The sequence below is a fragment of the Coturnix japonica genome, chromosome 4 (genome assembly GCF_054131305.1).
Source record: "Coturnix japonica strain WE chromosome 4, WE-NBRP24, whole genome shotgun sequence".
Taxonomy (NCBI): domain Eukaryota; kingdom Metazoa; phylum Chordata; class Aves; order Galliformes; family Phasianidae; genus Coturnix; species Coturnix japonica.
The window spans coordinates 64,028,316-64,046,696 of record NC_140666.1 but is presented as its reverse complement, the minus strand read 5'-3'; the positions used below and the strand labels follow the sequence as shown (position 1 = coordinate 64,046,696).

Here is an 18,381-nt window from a genome sequence, read left to right as displayed (position 1 = left end):
GGTCCAGTTCAGAAAGGTTTATTCTGAAGCAGTGATTTAAACTACATGAGATTCGCCGGTGTCATTAAAACACCTTTTTTTTTTCTTTTTTTTTTTTTTTTTTCAGAACTATCTAGTTATTCTAGATCCTGAAATGTAACTTGAGATCCACTAATGTTAACTTCTGAATACAACGTATTTTCAGCTTCAGTACGTACTTGAGTAGGCATAGAAACAACATTTCAATAACAAAAATAATTTGAAGAAAACATAATTTATAATGTTGAAGATTGCAGGATACTTACTATTCTGATTTGTTATTGTTGTTGTTGTTTTTAAAGGAATAGAATATTTTGCCTTTACTTTTAAGTCTTGAATAGTTTAGTGTTTTATGCAATGTTTCTACAATTAAATTTATAATTTCTGCAGACTCTTCATTACTGAAAACATCCCAGAGAGGCTACAGATATTTGTTAAACAAAATTAAGAAAATTTAACGTTCTCTATTTTCTCTCTGCTTTGCCTTTTTTGTTTTTTGTACATGACCAAATAATCATTCTTTAATTTTCTTAATTACTTTATTTTTCTTTACAGGGAATATTGGAAATTCCTTCATGATAGATCCCATCTTGGGTATGATTAAAATTGCAAAGGAATTAGATCATAGTAACCAGGAAGAGTACAACTTGATGGTAAAAGCTACAGACAAAGGAGATCCTCCAATGAATGAAGTGACTTCTGTGCACATATTTGTTACAGTTTCTGATAATGCCTCACCAAAATTTACAGCCAAAGAATATTCTACAGAAATCAGCGAAAGTGCTAGCATTGGCAGTTTTGTTGGAATGGTTACAGCATACAGTCTGTCTTCTGTAGTTTATGAAATAAAAGACGGTAATACAGGAGATGTCTTCACTATCAACCCAAACTCGGGTGTCATTGTTTCACAGAAGGCACTTGATTTTGAAACTTTACCTGTTTACACACTAACTGTGCAGGGAACAAACATGGCTGGCTTGTCCACTAATACAACAGTTCTGGTGCATCTTCAGGATGAGAATGACAACGTACCAATTTTTATGCAGCCTGAATATACAGGACTCATCAGTGAATCAGCTTCAGTTAACAGCGTGGTTCTGACTGACAAGAATGTCCCATTGGTAATTCGAGCTACAGATGCTGATAAAGAATCAAATGCTTTGCTTGTTTATCAAATTGTTGAACCATCTGTCCGCAAGTATTTTGCCATTGATTCTAGCACCGGTGCCATTCGGACATTAATGAGTCTGGACTATGAAGAGACAAATATTTTCCACTTTTCTGTACAAGTACATGATATGGGCATTCCACGTTTGTATGCAGAATATGCAGCTAATGTTACTATTTATGTAGTTGACATCAATGATTGTCCTCCTGTGTTTTCAAAAGAGCTGTATGAGACAACCATTTTGGTTCCAACCTATAAAGGCGTGAAAGTCATCAGCGTAAATGCCACTGATGCTGATTCAGGCATTTTTTCACAACTGATTTATTCCATTATCGAAGGCAACATTGGAGAAAAATTTTCAATAAATCCCAAGACTGGAGATATAACAGTGCAAAATACAACTCAGTTACGAAGTAGATATGAATTAACAGTGAGAGCATCTGATGGCAGATTTGCAAGCACTGCATCTGTAAAAATTAATGTGAAAGAAAGCAAAGTAAGCCAACTGAAATTCACACAGAGTTCTTACTCTGCAGTAGTGCAGGAGAATTCCACTGAGGCGAAAACAATAGCTGTGATTACTGCTGTAGAGAATCAAATAAACGAGCCTTTGTTTTATCATATTATAAACCCAGATAGCAGATTTAAAATAAGCCCAACTTCAGGAGTCCTTTCAACAACAGGAATACCATTTGATCGTGAACAGCAAGAATCTTTTGATGTGGTCATAGAAGTGACAGAGGAACATAAACCGTCAGTTGTTGCACACATTGTAGTTAAAGTCACAGTGGAAGATATAAATGATAACGCTCCATTTTTTGTCAATCTTCCATATTACGCAGCAGTTAAAGCAGACTCTGAAGTAGGCTATATTATTCGACGTGTCACTGCTGTAGATAAAGATGCAGGCAGAAATGGAGAAGTGCATTACTATCTTAAAGAGCATCACGAACATTTCCAAATTGATCCCTCTGGTGAAATCTCTCTGAAGAAAAAGTTTGAACCAGACACAGTAAATAAGGAGTACCTGGTCACAGTAGTGGCAAAAGATGGAGGAGAACCTGCTTTTTCTGCTGAAGTTGTAGTCCCCATTACAGTTGTGAATAAAGCTATGCCTGTTTTTGAAAAGCCTTTCTATAGTGCAGAGATACCAGAAAATATTCAGCTCCATAGTCCTGTAGTACATGTACAAGCAAACAGCCCAGAAGGACTTAAAGTGTTCTACAGCATCACAGATGGAGATCCTTTTGATCAGTTCATGATCAACTTCAACACTGGAGTAATAAATGTTGTTGCCCCTCTTGATTTTGAGTCTCATCCAGCCTACAAGCTGAATATCCGAGCAACAGACTCCCTAACTGGAGCGCATGCTGATGTGTTTGTAGACATAATAGTGGAAGACATCAATGATAATCCTCCCGTCTTCACAGAGCAGTCTTACACTGTGACTCTTTCTGAGGCATCAGTCATTGGAACACCTGTTTTACAAGTGACTGCTACAGATGCTGATTCTGGAACAAACAGGGGAATTTCCTATCATTTGGTTGAGGATGATACTGAAAGTTATGACTACTTCCACATAGACAGCAGCACTGGACTCATTCTCACAGCAAGAACTTTGGACTATGAAAAAATTCAGCAACACAAGTTACTAATAAGGGCCGTAGATGGTGGCATGCTGCCCTTGAGCAGTGACACTGTTATAACCATTGATGTGACAGATCTAAATGACAACCCTCCTCTTTTTAATCAAATGGTTTATGAAGCTAAAATTAGTGAACTGGCTCCTCGTGGACATTTTGTGACATGTGTGCAAGCCTCAGATGCAGATAGGTCAGATGCTGGCAAACTGGAGTACTCCATTCTGACAGGCAATGACCACAAGAATTTTGTGATTAATAGTAAAACAGGCATTATCACCATCTCAAACCTACGCAGGCAGGCACTGAAGTCACATTATATTCTTAATGTGTCTGTTTCTGATGGAGTTTTCAGGAGCTCAGCCCAGGTTCATGTAACTGTAACCAGTGCCAATATGCACAGCCCTGTTTTTAGTCAGAATGAATATGAGGTTGAACTAGCTGAAAATGCTCCATTGCATACTTTAGTGACCGTAGTTAGAGCAAGAGATGAAGATTCTGGCACTTATGGCCATATCACTTACCACATTATAAATGACTTTGCCAAAGATAGATTTTATATAAGTGAGAGAGGGCAGATTTTTACCTCTGAAAAGCTTGACCGTGAAACACAAGCAGAAAAAGTAATTGCCATTAGCATAATGGCCAAAGATTCGGGAGGAAAAGTTGCTTTCTGTACAGTTAATGTAATACTTACGGATGACAATGATAATGCTCCACAGTTTCGAGCAACAGAGTATGAAGTAAATATTGGATCTGATGTTCCACGGGGAACTTCTGTCATTAAAGTCTGGGCGTCTGATGCTGATGAGGGTACAAATGCAGACATCACATATACTATTGAAGCAGAGTCTGAAAATGTTAAAGAGAATTTAGAAATTGATTCTTTGTCTGGTATAATTACAACAAAAGAAAGCTTAATTGGTTTAGAAAATGAGTTTTTAACCTTTTTTGTTAGAGCGGTTGATGGCGGATCCCCCCAGAAAGAGTCAGTTGTTCCTGTTTACACTAGAATACTCCCACCAGAAGTGTCTCTTCCAAAATTTTCAGAACCATTTTATTCTTATATGGTTTCAGAGGACATTCCAGTTGGAACTGAGATAGATGTTATCAAAGCAGAGCATAATCAGACTTTGGTGTATAGTCTGATTAAAGGGAACACTCCTGAAAGCAATAGAGATAATATTTTTGTGATTGATCGACAGACTGGAAAGTTGAAACTTGAGAAGAATCTTGATCATGAAACAACTAAATGGTACCAGTTCTCAGTGCTAGCAAAGTATACAAATGAAGATTATGATGTTGTTTCCTCAGTAGAAGTAAGCATTCAAGTAAAAGATGTAAATGATAACAAACCAGTTTTGGAATCCAATCCATATGAAGCATTCGTTGTAGAAAACATGCCAGCTGGAACAAGAGTGATCCAAGTAAAAGGAACCGACTTAGATTCAGGACTTAATGGGCAGGTCACTTACAGCTTAGATCCTTCTCAAGAACTAGATGTTATTGAGTCTTTTGCCATAAACATGGAAACTGGCTGGATTACCACTCTCAAAGAACTTGACCATGAGACGCGAGACAAATACAGAATTACAGTGGTTGCGTCTGATCGAGGTGAAAAAATTCAGCTGTCTTCTCTGGCTGTGGTTGAAGTTACTGTTACAGATGTGAATGACAATCCTCCACGCTTTACTGCAGAGATATACAAAGGAACAGTCAGTGAAGATGACCCTCCTGGTGGAATAATTGCCATCCTAAGTACAACTGATGCTGATACAAAAGAAGTCAATAGACAAGTCTCTTATTACATTACAGGTAAGTTTTTGAGTAATGTCTGAAAAAAAAATCATTTGAGGTGTCCTGGAATGATCACACTATAAGTTAATCCTTCAAGTTTTTGAAACATACTTGAAACCATTTAGTTGCAAAGAAAGAAAGTGTATGTCTTAAAATCAAATATCAAGGGGGATGATTAAGGGGAAAAAGAGGTTTGGAAAACCTCTCAGTATCTTACAATGTTATCTGCAGTGCTGCTACATTAATTTCTATATTGATGTTTATAGATTCCATTGGCAGCAGTTAAATATTGTATCAGAACTTACTATTCCTATGTGAAAATTGAAATTTTTTCAAATACTTTTTTCTTATTCGCATTTAGATTTTTATTTTGTTTTATTTTTAGATGTAATTTAGTGTTGATGGAGTCATAGTAGCATTCTCCCTCTTATTTATAACTAAAACTTTATATTTTAGGAGGTGATCCCTTGGGACAGTTTGCTGTTGAAAATATACAGAATGAATGGAAAGTTTACGTCAGAAAGCCCTTGGACAGGGAAGAAAAGGACCATTACCTTCTAAATATTACAGCTACTGATGGAACGTTTGCTACTAGAGCTGTAGTGGAGGTTAAAGTCCTTGATGCTAATGACAATGATCCTGTATGCGAAAAGGTAGGCATAGTCTTCAATGTCCAGCTGCTTCCATAGGCAAAATTGCTCTGAATCGCTTCTTGGGAAACAAACAAATGGGTGTTCCTTTAATGTTGGTAACAAAGCCTTGGACTACTAAGAATTTTGTCAAAGCAATTGGATAAGTTTATTTAAATAAATAATCCAAAGGCAAGTCATTAATGTAATTTTAACACTTTTAACACTGGGTGTTTATCGCAAGATAGTCTGCAAAAGCAGATATGAAATGTAACAAATGGTAAAAAGAAAAAATAAAAAAAGAAGAAGGGGGGGGGGAAGGGCGTAGGCAGAAGGGTATTATAAGGAAACTGGATTTTCATAGCCGGCTTCTTTCTATTTTAGTAATGGGCAGAATGGCAAAATGTTTTCTTGATTTGGGAAGGATCAAATACACAGTGACTGATTCTTTTTGTTAGTCTATGTTTATGTTAATCACCTGCGTACAAAAGATTGTATTTAACTACAAACTAGTAAGTCAGTGTTTTTAGCTTTACTCCTTTGATAATATTGATGGGCTCAGTCTATGTTAGCTGTATTGCTGTAAATGAGCTGTATGAGTGCTTAATGCCTTTTAAACTGGAAGCTTGTATTTCATGGACTGCTACATAAAAGATGAGCATTGATGTCTTCTGGATTGAGTCTGACCTAGACAAGATGATTTACCAGAAGAGAAAAAAAGGAAATTGCCAAAAAATCTGACCTCTTAGCTTGGGTTAATCTGTTACAGGTGTTCAGAGTTCTCAGCTGTGTTAACACTCAAAGAGTCCCTATGGTTTTCTTAATTACCTTTGAATAATGTAATAAATGTGAAGTAATTAATTGGAAAATCGTTAAGTTCTTATCATTTTCAGTATTTTATCCTCTGATTCACTTCACGTGTTCCCAAATACTAAAACAATATTTGCTCAACTGCCATTCTCTCTTTGCATCCCCTTTCCAAGCCTATTTACTCTGTCTGTTAAGTCTTTGAATGAAATTTAATTTTTTTTTTTCAGGCTTTATACACTGATACTGTTCCTGAGGATGCCCTTCCTGGCAAACTGATATTGCAGGTGTCTGCTACAGATGCAGATATTCGTTCCAATGCAGAAATTACATATACGTTACATGGCCCTGGAGCAGAGAAGTTCAGACTCACTCCAGACACAGGTAACAAAGCTTTATAAGTGAAGGTGGAATCATGGCTTCATTTTATAAAGTGTTTTATGATTACATTAAGACACATATAAATGTCAGTCTTTGAAGCTTTTCATTAAAAGTTAATATATTATGTGACATTGTAGTATGTAAATAATATATTGATTAGAAGTTGGGGAAAAGGCAAGTATTTAATACATGAAATACTAAAGTAAATATGACAACTGCCCTGAAGCCAAAGGCTTCATTCTGAGGTGACTGGAGTAAAAATATGACATGAATTTTTGGATTATTTATATTTTATTAGTAGCAATTGCAGTTGATAAACTAAAAATAAGATAATCTTCATTTGGATTCTCCCTGCCATCATTTGGCTTGGCGTGTTAAATGGACTGAGGTGAAGATAAGCAACATGTTTTCTTTCCATAGTAAATGCCAAAATTGGCTCCAATTTTGAATCATTGTATATAATAAAGATGAGCTTTTAACTTTTGTGACATGATTTGTTCTTCATGGTATGCACTTCTTTTGACTTGCTATGTAGACCAGTGCAAAAACTGTGCACTGCAAGCTGCAGTAGATGAGTAGTAAGGGAGTAGTTAACAATATAGAAAAAAACAAGATAGATACAAAGTTATAGCAGAAATACATAGAAGGAAGTAAGAACACTCTAGTGGCAAAATAAATGAAAAGCATCTTCAAAGAGACTGAATTTGAATGCCACCCTTGTGCTGTGTTTACAAGTTGTTGCATAAATTCAGTATGTTGGGGCTAGCATACTTGCAAACAATATTTCTGAATGTTTTTTTTTATCAGTCAGAAGGAGACAATGGCTGCGCATTGTTCCAGTTATGTTCGCAGTCACTTTGGAAAGAAAGTTTGTGTTAGACTTATGGATATTTGTCTGTAGTACCTAATTTGGTTATGCTTGATGGTGTAAATAGCTCTGTTTATTCACTGAATATTGGAAGATTAGGGTCAAGTCTTTTGCTGTGGACAGAATACAGCCAGGAAAACAGTGTACGGACTTTACCATATTTTAATTTTCTCTGCATGGTAACACATTAATTTTTGAATGTATGCACGTTTTCCCTACACTGTTGGGTACTCTTACTTTACCTGATTTCTCCTTCAGAGGAAATGGGGAAAAAAAAAGAGAAGTGTCACAGTCCAACCTGAAAAGGCAAGTCACTGACTTGGCCACTGATGAAGTTATCCTCAAAAAGAAAATTGTTGTTTTGTTGTGCTGAGTACAGAGGTGTTAGAAAAGAACATGTTAGGGATATGTAATTCTTGCTATTTGCATGAACTTATATTTGTTATTCTGTTTATAGGTGAACTGAAAACGTTAATGCCACTGGACCGTGAGCAGCAAGCTGTTTATTACCTTTTAGTGAAAGCCACAGATGGAGGAGGAAGATTCTGCCAGGCTAATGTTATTCTGACTCTGGAAGATGTGAATGATAATGCCCCGGAGTTTACACTTGATCCTTACTCCATTACAGTATTTGAAAACACAGAGCCTAAAACACTTTTGACAAGAGTGCAAGCAACAGATGCAGATGCGGGTATGTATTCTCTGATCAGAACTTGTGCCATGGTCTCAAAGTTACAGTAATGCTTATTTAATCTTACCCTGAAAGGTGTTAAATCTTTCAGGGGAACTGACAGGTGTTCAGTACCTTTCAGGATTAGTCTCCTGAAAGATATATTTAGGTATGATAAATAATTTACCTCCTGACTTTTGCATGTTGAGTAGCTTGGAAAAAATCTCTTTTGTCTCCACAAAGAAAGAAGAGGGAAGAGATGTTTGTAGTTTGATAAGCTGTCATGATAGGTTATACTCTTTTATTCCTGGTGGAAGTGTGTAAGCCCTGTATGTTTGTGTAAATATCTATTCAAAAGATTTTGAATGTACGTTCCTCAGGCTAGACATAAATGATCGTACAATTATAGATTTTTTGTATGGACTAGATGAACTTAGAAGGCCCCCTCCAACTGAACTATTCCATTTGATTCCGAAGCATATGTTACCCTATTAAGGTTTTGCTGTCTCTGTCGTTACTGTTTAGTTACAAGTATTTAAGTGAACATGAACTAAAAATGACATTAGAAAGAGTACATTCTTAGGCTTTGTTATTGTAAGGGAGAATGAAGCAGCATGATGTCTTTATTTGTTTATGATTTCTATGTATCCGGAGCTTATTAATCAAATAATAGATGCCTTACTCTTTTCAAACAACAAACTTTCTTCATGCTACAATAAAGTTAGCTTGCTCAACTGGAAGGTAGTAGACAGGTGTTTTCACATTTTCCTTGTCTTTGGGACACAGGAGCAAAATACTTGGCACAAAAGCCAAGGTTTTTGATTGCTCTCCTTCAAAAAGATGTTGTTGGAAGTTATATTCCTGTCAATTTTGGGTTATGGTTCTTAAATGAACTTACTGGAACTGCATCTAATTATTTGATACAGCCAAACTCTTCCATATCCTCCAGTGTTATTTTATAAGCCTGCTGAGCAGATGTTGTTGTTCTAAGGTTATAATTAGATTTGTATTACAAATTGTTTCATATTAGCTAGTACTGTGACTGAAGCAGAACTGTGCTTCGTGTTTTCTTGTCTGGCAGAAAATTGGTGCAATGAAGGGCTAGCTTAACTTTTTTAATTAATTACATATTTTTTGAAATCATTCTGCCCTTGACAGGAGCCATTAACTTTTGCTGAAACTTACTGTAGCATGAATGATAGTATTTAACATGCATATTTTATTCTTATAGCTGTCGAATCTGTTATTTTGTTGGTGTATTTTGACTGCTGCTTCATGCTCTGCAACTGTTTTCAAAACACAGGGATGAACCGTAAAATTCATTATTCACTGGTGAACTCTGCAGAGGGACAGTTCTCTATTGATGAATTCTCTGGAATCATCCAGTTGGAGAAGCCTTTGGATCGGGAGTTGCAAGCTGTGTACACGCTGACTTTGAGGGCTACAGATGAAGGTTTACCTCGAAGGCTGTCTTCCACAAGTAGTCTTATAGTTTCTGTTTTAGATATAAATGATAATCCACCTGTATTTGAGTATAGGGAGTACAGTGCAAGTGTATCAGAAGACACAGTAGTTGGGACTGAAGTTCTCCAGATCCATGCTGCGAGCAGGGACATTGAAGCCAATGCTGAAATCACGTACTCAATAGTCAGTGGGAATGAGCATGGAAAATTCAGTATTGATTCAACAACAGGTAAGAACGTAACTGGTCTAGCAGTAGTGTTTATTCAGACTTATCTTATCCTGAAATGATATGTTAGTCTAAACAAGAGTGATGCTGTACTATGTTCTGCACTAATTCAGCCAAATACATTGTATAATCTATGTGCATCATCCTCACTGTAAAGGCAGTGCTACTGTTTGCTCACCTGTTTTGATAGGGTGCTCACTAAATGAGAACAGAATTTATTTATCACTCCTATTTATTATTTATTTCAGTTATGTTCATATAGCTGGCAAAAGTTAAGGTCTCCTAGCTGGAATGTTTTTCACCCAGAGGTGAAGACGTGGTTCTGTAATGACAGAAGCCTAGCAGTTATTTTGCAAAAACCATGTAATCAGAACAAGCATCCTGACTTGGTAAAAGAAGGATCAGAAATTGGCAGGGAGAAACAGTCACTGGCCCATAAATGCAGTCATTCTTTAATGACAGCTTAATGTGTCATTAAAGAAAGACTGGAATATTCTATTCAGGTATATATCCAACATGATGATGGGGATTTTAGGCTCACTTGATAATCAGATTTAATCTCTGGAAGCACATAGATTATGTGGAAAAATTTACCCTATTAATGACAATAATTTGTTAAAAATTCTTGCAAGCCTCGATTATAGCTTTGTTTTCTTATATAGTTGTTTTTCTAGAATTCATTTCTGTTGAGTTTTTTGTGTTTGTTTTGTTTTTAAAGAAGATCCCTACCTGAAAGTCAATAATAGTTAATTATATCAGTGTAACTGAAATTACAATTCTTTCTACTGCTTTTTTTCCAGCACACACTTGGTACTGTACTATAGAAGTAATTTGCCAGTTTAATTTCTTCACAGATTTGAAATGAGTAAGGAAATTCCAGAGAGATACTCTTACAGCAGCAAATTAATGTGTACATTAGTGACTGAACTATTTCAACTATTCAGTTAAGAATTTGCACTTTGAGATATCTCTATTGCTAATAAGTCATGGCCAGACACTACTCTTACTTCCTCTGTGTTGTCCTTTCCATGTCTGAAATTAATGTTAATGCAAGGAAAGTCAGGCTAAAGGCTTTCTTTTGTAAAGTCTGATTGTCTCACTGTGTAGCTCCTGCTTTACAGTGACAAATGAAATCCTGAAGAAGCTGAGTATCAGAAGAAAAAACTAGAAGTTGCAACATACAGTACTGCAGTAACAGTGACTTTCTGTGTATTTATTTCCTCCAATAGGAGCCATTTTTATCATTGACAGCTTGGATTATGAAAGTTCTCATGAGTATTACTTGACGGTAGAAGCCACAGATGGAGGCACACCTTCATTAAGTGATGTCGTAACAGTGAATATTAATGTAACAGATATCAATGACAACACTCCAGTGTTTAGCCAAGAAATGTACACTGCAGTAATCAGTGAGGATGCTGTGCTTGAACAATCAGTCATTACAGTATGTATTTTCTTTTTTTTCCCTTGAAATACTCTGTTATAATAATCATGCTTTCAGTTTTAAAGCAATAATTAGTGATTGGAAGATGGGCATAAATTAATAAAGAACTTGGCCACTGAGTGAAATGAAATTAATTTTGAAAATGTTTTGGAGCCAAGGACTTGAAATGCTGTGGGAAAGTAGATAATGTTTTATGATATATTTTGTTCTCCTCGTGAAAAGAGGACTAATTTTCTGATTTATTTTTTTTTTCCAAAAATTAAATGATGTTGCTATGTTTTTAATGTTAGGGTGCTTCTTCTAAGAACTGGGTAGTACTGTAGTATATTAGACAAAAACAGGCATGTTTATTTACAGGATGTAGTGTGAGACTGGTGACAGAGTCTGTAATATATCTGTTTTAAATGAGACTAATTTCCCTTAGGTTATGGCAGATGATGCCGATGGACCTTCGAACAACCACATTCACTACACAATTACAGATGGCAATCAGGGAAATCCTTTTACAATTGACCCTTCAAGGGGTGAAATAAAAGTGACTAAACTTCTGGACCGAGAAAAGGTAAGTTTTTAATACTTTTTTGAACAGTTGGGATTATTACAGATATTTACTTTTTACGACTACAGTTTTGGGAGTATATTTCTAAACTGTGATTTAAAATGTTCCAAAATTAATATGTATGTCACTCCTCAAGTAATGCCTCCTATTTACTTTCATGTTACTTTACTACAACAGATACAGAGAGCACAATAACGCTGTTTAGTAAAGTCTAAACTGCAAAACAGTATTTTTCAACGTGATCACCATTAGCTATGCATGTTTGTCAGTGATGAACAAAAGCCTCTATGCTGTGCTCATAAAAATTTCCGCCAGCAGAGGTGACCCGCTGTCCCTGTTACCACTGCTGAAATTCTCCACCTGCTGCCTCACTGTGCTTACATCCACCATACAATTACAAGGTTGGAAAGGACCAGCAAGATCATCTAGTCCAACTGCCCTCCCATTACCATTTCTACCACGGTATATTTGATCTGTATATTTGATATCTTATACCATTGCTACCATTTGATCTCTGTCGGTGTTCAGCAAGCACTGATGAATGTAGGTGGGTGCCATTTTTTCCTCATGGAGGAATTCAGTTACACACCTTTCTTTGCATCATAAACACTTAAGTTTCTGTTGAGAGGCAACAGTATGTAAGGCAATATTATTGGGAAAGTTCAACATCACCAACATCCACATCTGAAGTTGTGGGACAAGGTAATAAAATAGGAGTTATTACTTTTGGAGCAGCCCTTGTACAACTGTGACAATGTGAATTTGTTTGTTTGTGTCAGTGCATTTTGGGACAGGGTAAGGAGGGCATCCCTGGGGGGAGAAAAATAATTAAATATAGAAAAGGCAAGCTTTACTGGAGGTTTGCACTAAAACATTTCTTAAAAGATGAGTTTTTTATTCTTTCTTTGTTCTTTATTTATTTGTTTATTTTATTTTTTAAATAGATTTCAGGATATACTTTGACAGTTCAAGCTTCAGATAATGGAAATCCACCTAGACATAACACTACCACAGTTAACATTGATGTTTCTGATGTAAATGACAATCCTCCGGTATTCTCGAAAGGAAACTATAGCACTATCATCCAGGTAAACTAGATGCATGTGGTAAAGCTGTAGTAATCATATCAATAATATTATTTGAGTGTTAATTTGTGACTTGAAAAAATTTGGTATGGTAGTAGTGGGACAGATTCTCAATGGCTATCAAATATTTGCCTAATTCAGAGAACTCTCTACTATGCTGAAGATAGCAGAGACAGCTTCCATGCTTCTTGCCTTCCTGAATTCAGCAGATAATGAATAGAAGGGAAAGAAGCAGTAATTATTAAGATCTTTGTACCGGTAATATAAGTCACTCTTTTGGGTCCTTTTGCTAGTGCTGGTCCCTAGCATTGTATGGTAGGTAGGTGAGGATCAGACAATAATATCAAAAAATCAAAACAAAAAATCAGTCTCCTTTTGTTCAGGACCATGTACATGATTTTAAAAGGCACCTTTCCAAAAGAGGGTAAGGTAATTTATTTCTACCCAACGTTTCGAGTATACAAGTAAGATGTCTTGAATTGTTTTTTTAAAGCAAAATCTGTATGTTTGTATCTTGTCAAAGATATTTCGCTATCCCCAGTTACAGTCTCTTTTAAAGTCAATGTAATTAATGTTGGCAGTGTTTCCTTCTCTCAGCTAAAAAGGAAGGCTTTGTTTTATTGTTCATTCTTATCAACCGATCCCGTTATGAGGGATGCAGAGAAAAAGCTGAAGGAGTTGCCCAAGAATGTTGGTCTGCATCTCCTGGGAAAGGACAAAAATGGACAGGAGGCAACCGGAAATGTTCTTAGCTAGTATTAAAACCAAATAGATTTAGATATTGAAGTGTAAATATCACTTAAAATCATGGCCCTTGTCTGGTTTTCTTAAGAAAAAAGTAAAAATAGGCTGCCATATCTGATAAAATTAACTTGACAGAATTTCGCCTGCTTACTCTCTCTGAAGAAGAGCGTATCCTTGTTACTGAGAGTTTTGCATATGTTATTACTGAACTTTGCAATGACACTTCTACTTTTTTGGCATTTAAAATTTGTATACGTATAAACTCTGGTAGATACAGTGTAACACATGTTCCGTGAGAGGTGTTCTGAGCTTGAGATAGGGTTGTGAACATCAGAGGCGTATTTAACCAAAGTATGTAAAAAGTCTGAAATATCAGACATCCACATTATGCCAACTTGAAACTTTATAATACAGAGTTTTTAACTTGGATTTCGTATTTTAAGCAGACCATGGCTTTATTCATAACAATAATTTGAGATATAAGGGGTGAGATGGAGTAACATGTTTTTCTAGTCCACCCACAAAGGCACTGAATTATGTTTAGTGGGTGTTTTAGCTAAATTTGAAATCTTTGATGACTAGGTAGTTAATCTTCTGTAATTTTAATTCAGTCTGAAAGTGGAAAATGTAAAGTTTCAAGGCTTAGCTACCTACAGCAATCTCATAAAAAGCTTTAGAAAAGAGTCAAAGCCCAAGAATTTTTTTACTGTTATTATCATTCTTCACAGAAAGTAGTATTTGTTCTTAAACAGTTTTGTAATTTTCATTTCACTGATAGTTTTTAACTGATTTGGCAGTAATTTGGTTTTCTTTCTTTTTGCAAAAAATGAATGTTAGTGTATATGTCCAAGTGCAACAAAACTAATGTAATCATATTATGCGTTTATAGGAAAATAAACCTATTGGATTTAGTGTGCTTCAGCTGGTGGTGACAGACAAGGATTCTTCTCACAATGGTCCTCCTTTTCTTTTCACCATCCTGAGTGGAAATGAAGAGAACACTTTCCAGGTTAACCATCAAGGCGTACTGACAACAACTGCTGCTCTGAATCGCAAAGTGAGGGATCACTATTTACTACATGTTAAGGTAGGATACACAACTTTTTGCTGCTTTCTAGTTTAAGGATTAAACTTTCTCCATTTGTACACAATCCACCACCTTTTCCTGTTACTTGGAAGATTATTTCCCTCTCTGTTACAAGATCTTGACCTGCTAAGTAGTTATTTGAGCCATGTCCCTTGCAGTGGCATCTTCAGTCTGCTGATTTAAGTGGAATTGTACTTCAAATGTAATAGTGAGGTGAACTTACTGTTACTGTAAGGTGCCTGTGAAATGTTGACAGGGTGAGTGCTTCTGTGCCTTTCACGAGGCACATATTTTAGCCTACACATTTTGCTTCACCGTGGCATTTATCTGGAAAAGCCAGCAGGGAGTGGTCTCTTGAACCACCTTGTGCTCACTGCAAACTCCTGACCGCTACTTCTTTGATGCTTGAAGCTGTGCGCTGGAATACATTGATACAATGGCAACAGGGATTTTAAAAAGTTCATGTTGTAGCAGCACTGACATTTTTCTATAGCACTACATTCTTTTTTCGAGGGCAATTCAAAGCATGTGATTATTATTTTTTTAAGTTTGGAAAACCAAGTCAGTGGACCTTTCACATAGCACTGAACCTCACTGACCAATTCCCATATGCCTTAGTACTGTACTTGCAGGTTGCAGAGTTTTGCTGTGGCAAAGACTTCAAAAATAACCCTGGAAGGCTAGGATGTAGTATGTCTGCGTACTCTTGAACAGTTGTGCAGAAGGACGAGGCTATGTCTGAAAATAAGAATTACATTAAGGGAGTGTATGGATAAGTTCTCTAAAATACTTTTTGCACCTTAACATTAGAAAATCAATCAAACTATTTTTTTAAATCTCATCCAGTCCTTTTTTGTTCAGTTATAAATTAAGGAACTGTGACCACAGGGCTTAAAATTGGTAGGCTGAAAATAGTTGGCCTTCATTTGTAAACCATTTTAAGAAAACTTCTCACCTTTATTTTTATGTGAGTTTATATGGCCTTTAAATCTCTGTTATTCTCATATGTAACATTGCATATAATTTCTGAGTAAATGTGCAGAATTATACAGCAGTACTGTTTGCTCCAGGGTGTAGTAAATTTTGTCCACAGTGGGGTAATATTTTTTGTGTATTTATACAAAGTTGACCTCTTCTCCTAGGGGAAGGGAAAAAAAAAACTCCCACAGGTACTGTGATTTGTTTCTTGAGTCACTGAAACATGGTATCAGGAGACACCAGTATAAGAAGCAGCATAGGTAAGGGCTTCGTTTAAGTTTAGCTTAGGATTTAAGAATATAGATTAAAAAGGGGTCAGGGACATAAATCATCCTGCTGTCAGTTATTTGCTTCTCAGTAATGATCTGCTAATGATCTGGTGAGACAGATTAGCCTTCAAGTGAAGTGTCTGTTGGCCTTCTTAGGTTGTATGTCTCCAAAGCAGCAGTAGAGGTGAGCTTTGTCACTCTTACATAATGTGCTTTCCAAATTCTGTACTGTTTTCCCAAAGTCATGTTTTTTGTTTAGGGAAGAGAATATCAAGTAGTATTTTTCCTGTGTGTGCTAATAGTATTATACTAGATTTCTATGTTGTACTTTATATTTTTCTCTAAACAGTAACTGATTTAGGACATGAAGAAAAATTTCTCCAAAAGCGAGAGTAGTCAGATGCTGGAACAGGCTGCCCAGGGAGGTGGTTGAGGTTCAAAAAGCATTTTAGATGTACTGAAGGACATGGTTTAGTGGGAAATATTGGCAATAGGTGGCCAATTGGACATGATGATCCTAGAGGTCATTTCCAACTTTGGTGATTCTATATGTAATTTGCTTCTAAAGCACATTCCTGTTAATGCACATGGCTTCAATTTTGACTGTGTGGATTGTTAGACTGTCTTAATCCCACTTCATGATTTTGGCTGCACATTTGGCTCTCTCTAATGTGTCTGCCTATTGTTAAATACAAGAGATCAGTCTAACACCTTTCTCTTGATGGATTCATGCAGTTCTTTTCATTTCCAAGCTACCTAGTCTGTAGAATGCCTTTAAGCAGCCTGTCAGTACTTCAGCTGTCTTATCTTTAGCACAGCATGTGATCAGTGTCATCTTTTCTAGAGAATGAATAAAAGTGGAATTTTAATCACACTCAATAGCTAAACAAGCATCTTAAAGCAAAATACTCATTTAGAACAAACACTTCAGAGTTTATACATTAGTGTTAGACTGCACTACCGTCATGCTTTTTTTGTTGTTGTTCTGTATTGCCCAATCTCAGTATTTTCTACCTGTCATACTTCGAGTTAGAAGTTTTTTGCATCGATTCTGGAAATACATCACTGTCTTTCAGTTGCCATTTATCATCACTTGTTATGATCATTTTTTTTAAATTGACATAGTGCTATAATTAGCAATTATCTTTTCTTTAGTGAGTCACCATACACAGGCATGAAGGCATCTAAGACTAAAACTACCGTTTCTATATCACAAGCCTTTAATTTGAATGATACACATAAAAATAGATACATGTCTTTCTGGGAAAAAAAATTATTTCCCTTTTCACGTAAAAGAATTTAGAATAACAAAAAATCATCTTCTCAAGTCTCTGATTTCTGTACTTTCTTCTTGCAGTTCCTCGGTTAATAGCTGTTCGTGATCCATTGTAGCATGGTTTTGTTTTTTAACTGATCTTCACTGGCCCTGCTTTTCTGTACTCACAGCTTTTATTTCTTTCTGAATGGATTGCTGAGGCAGAGCTGTTCCTATGTTACAGGTTTAGTTGAAGTCAGGAAGCCCTCCCCCTGCCATACACACATAGAAACCACCACCACTAATAAAACTTTCACATGAGCCCTTTTTTTCCCAACATGTACATGCCACTCAGATCTGCTTTCTTTTTTTTTTCCAAAGGAAATAGACTATCCATTAACAAATGTCTCATAGCATTAGTGTGTGAAATCTTCAGCTATGAGTCATACAGTCTTTTGTAGTGCGCTCCTTAAGTCTTTAGTTCAAAACTAAAGCAGATTTTTACATATCTGTACTATTGAAAGATAGTTTCGTCTGGGGGTCTTCTTTCCTATTTGCTGTCCATTTGTTATAATATTGCTTGCTTGTTTGTTTCAAGTGTTTTTGTGTTTTCTCTTGGGCTTTTGTGCTGTGGATAAACTGCCTGCCTTGTCTTGTTTCCAGGCAGAAATCTAGGCAAAACAAAACTTTGCCAACATAAGCTTGCTCCGTCTCTCTGTCTCTCTCCTTATTTGTGCTTGGGTAACTAGAGGTCAGGCTTCTGGCTGTGCCTTTTGGATTTACTGTTAGCAGTATTTAGTTCTGTGAGACATACCTAGCCTTTTTACTTGTATGCACATTCAAACAATCTTGTGTTCTGGAGTTATTTTCTTTTGCTTAAATTTGTCTGAAAAATCAAAAGCAATTCCTCTGCATGGATCTGCAGTGCGTACCAACCTGTATTCATGGTATAATTATTGCAACGTGTTTTGAAAAGTGGAGGATATCTTATATTCTCTGAGCTCGCTTATCCTCTCTGTACCTTCACATCATATCTATGTCTTCTTTGCCTGTTCAGTCTCACTTTCAGTAACTGGGAAAGAGCACTGGGAAAAAGCTAGAGGAGAAACAAGAACTGAGAAATGTAAAGAGAAAAAAGTAAACCCATACGAATACTCTTTATTATTCTTATAATAATTTTTTTTCTGTTCTCTCATCATCCAATGCCTGTGTGTGCTGTTATTAAAAAAAAGATGGAAGATAGGGGACATGATGTTCAAAAGACATCCATCACAGGTTGTTTTTTTCCTCTC

General features: G+C 36.2%; 1 protein-coding gene across 7 annotated transcripts in view; it reads left to right on the top strand.

Annotated features, from left to right (window-relative positions):
- The window catches only part of FAT1 (FAT atypical cadherin 1), a 101,694-nt gene that overhangs the window by 70,707 nt on the left and 12,606 nt on the right, over positions 1-18,381 (top strand). For all 7 annotated transcript variants that reach the window (XR_014945398.1, XM_085545296.1, XM_085545295.1 and 4 more), the window contains exons 10-18: positions 574-4,641; positions 5,080-5,276; positions 6,290-6,443; positions 7,766-7,999; positions 9,282-9,671; positions 10,898-11,112; positions 11,537-11,674; positions 12,616-12,759; positions 14,390-14,587. Coding sequence is in view for 6 of the 7 variants with exons in the window: in XM_085545296.1 (XP_085401422.1) it covers positions 574-4,641; positions 5,080-5,276; positions 6,290-6,443; positions 7,766-7,999; positions 9,282-9,671; positions 10,898-11,112; positions 11,537-11,674; positions 12,616-12,759; positions 14,390-14,587 (5,738 nt within the window). In the remaining variant the exon portion in view is untranslated. The remainder of the gene's footprint in view (positions 1-573; positions 4,642-5,079; positions 5,277-6,289; positions 6,444-7,765; positions 8,000-9,281; positions 9,672-10,897; positions 11,113-11,536; positions 11,675-12,615; positions 12,760-14,389; positions 14,588-18,381) is intronic.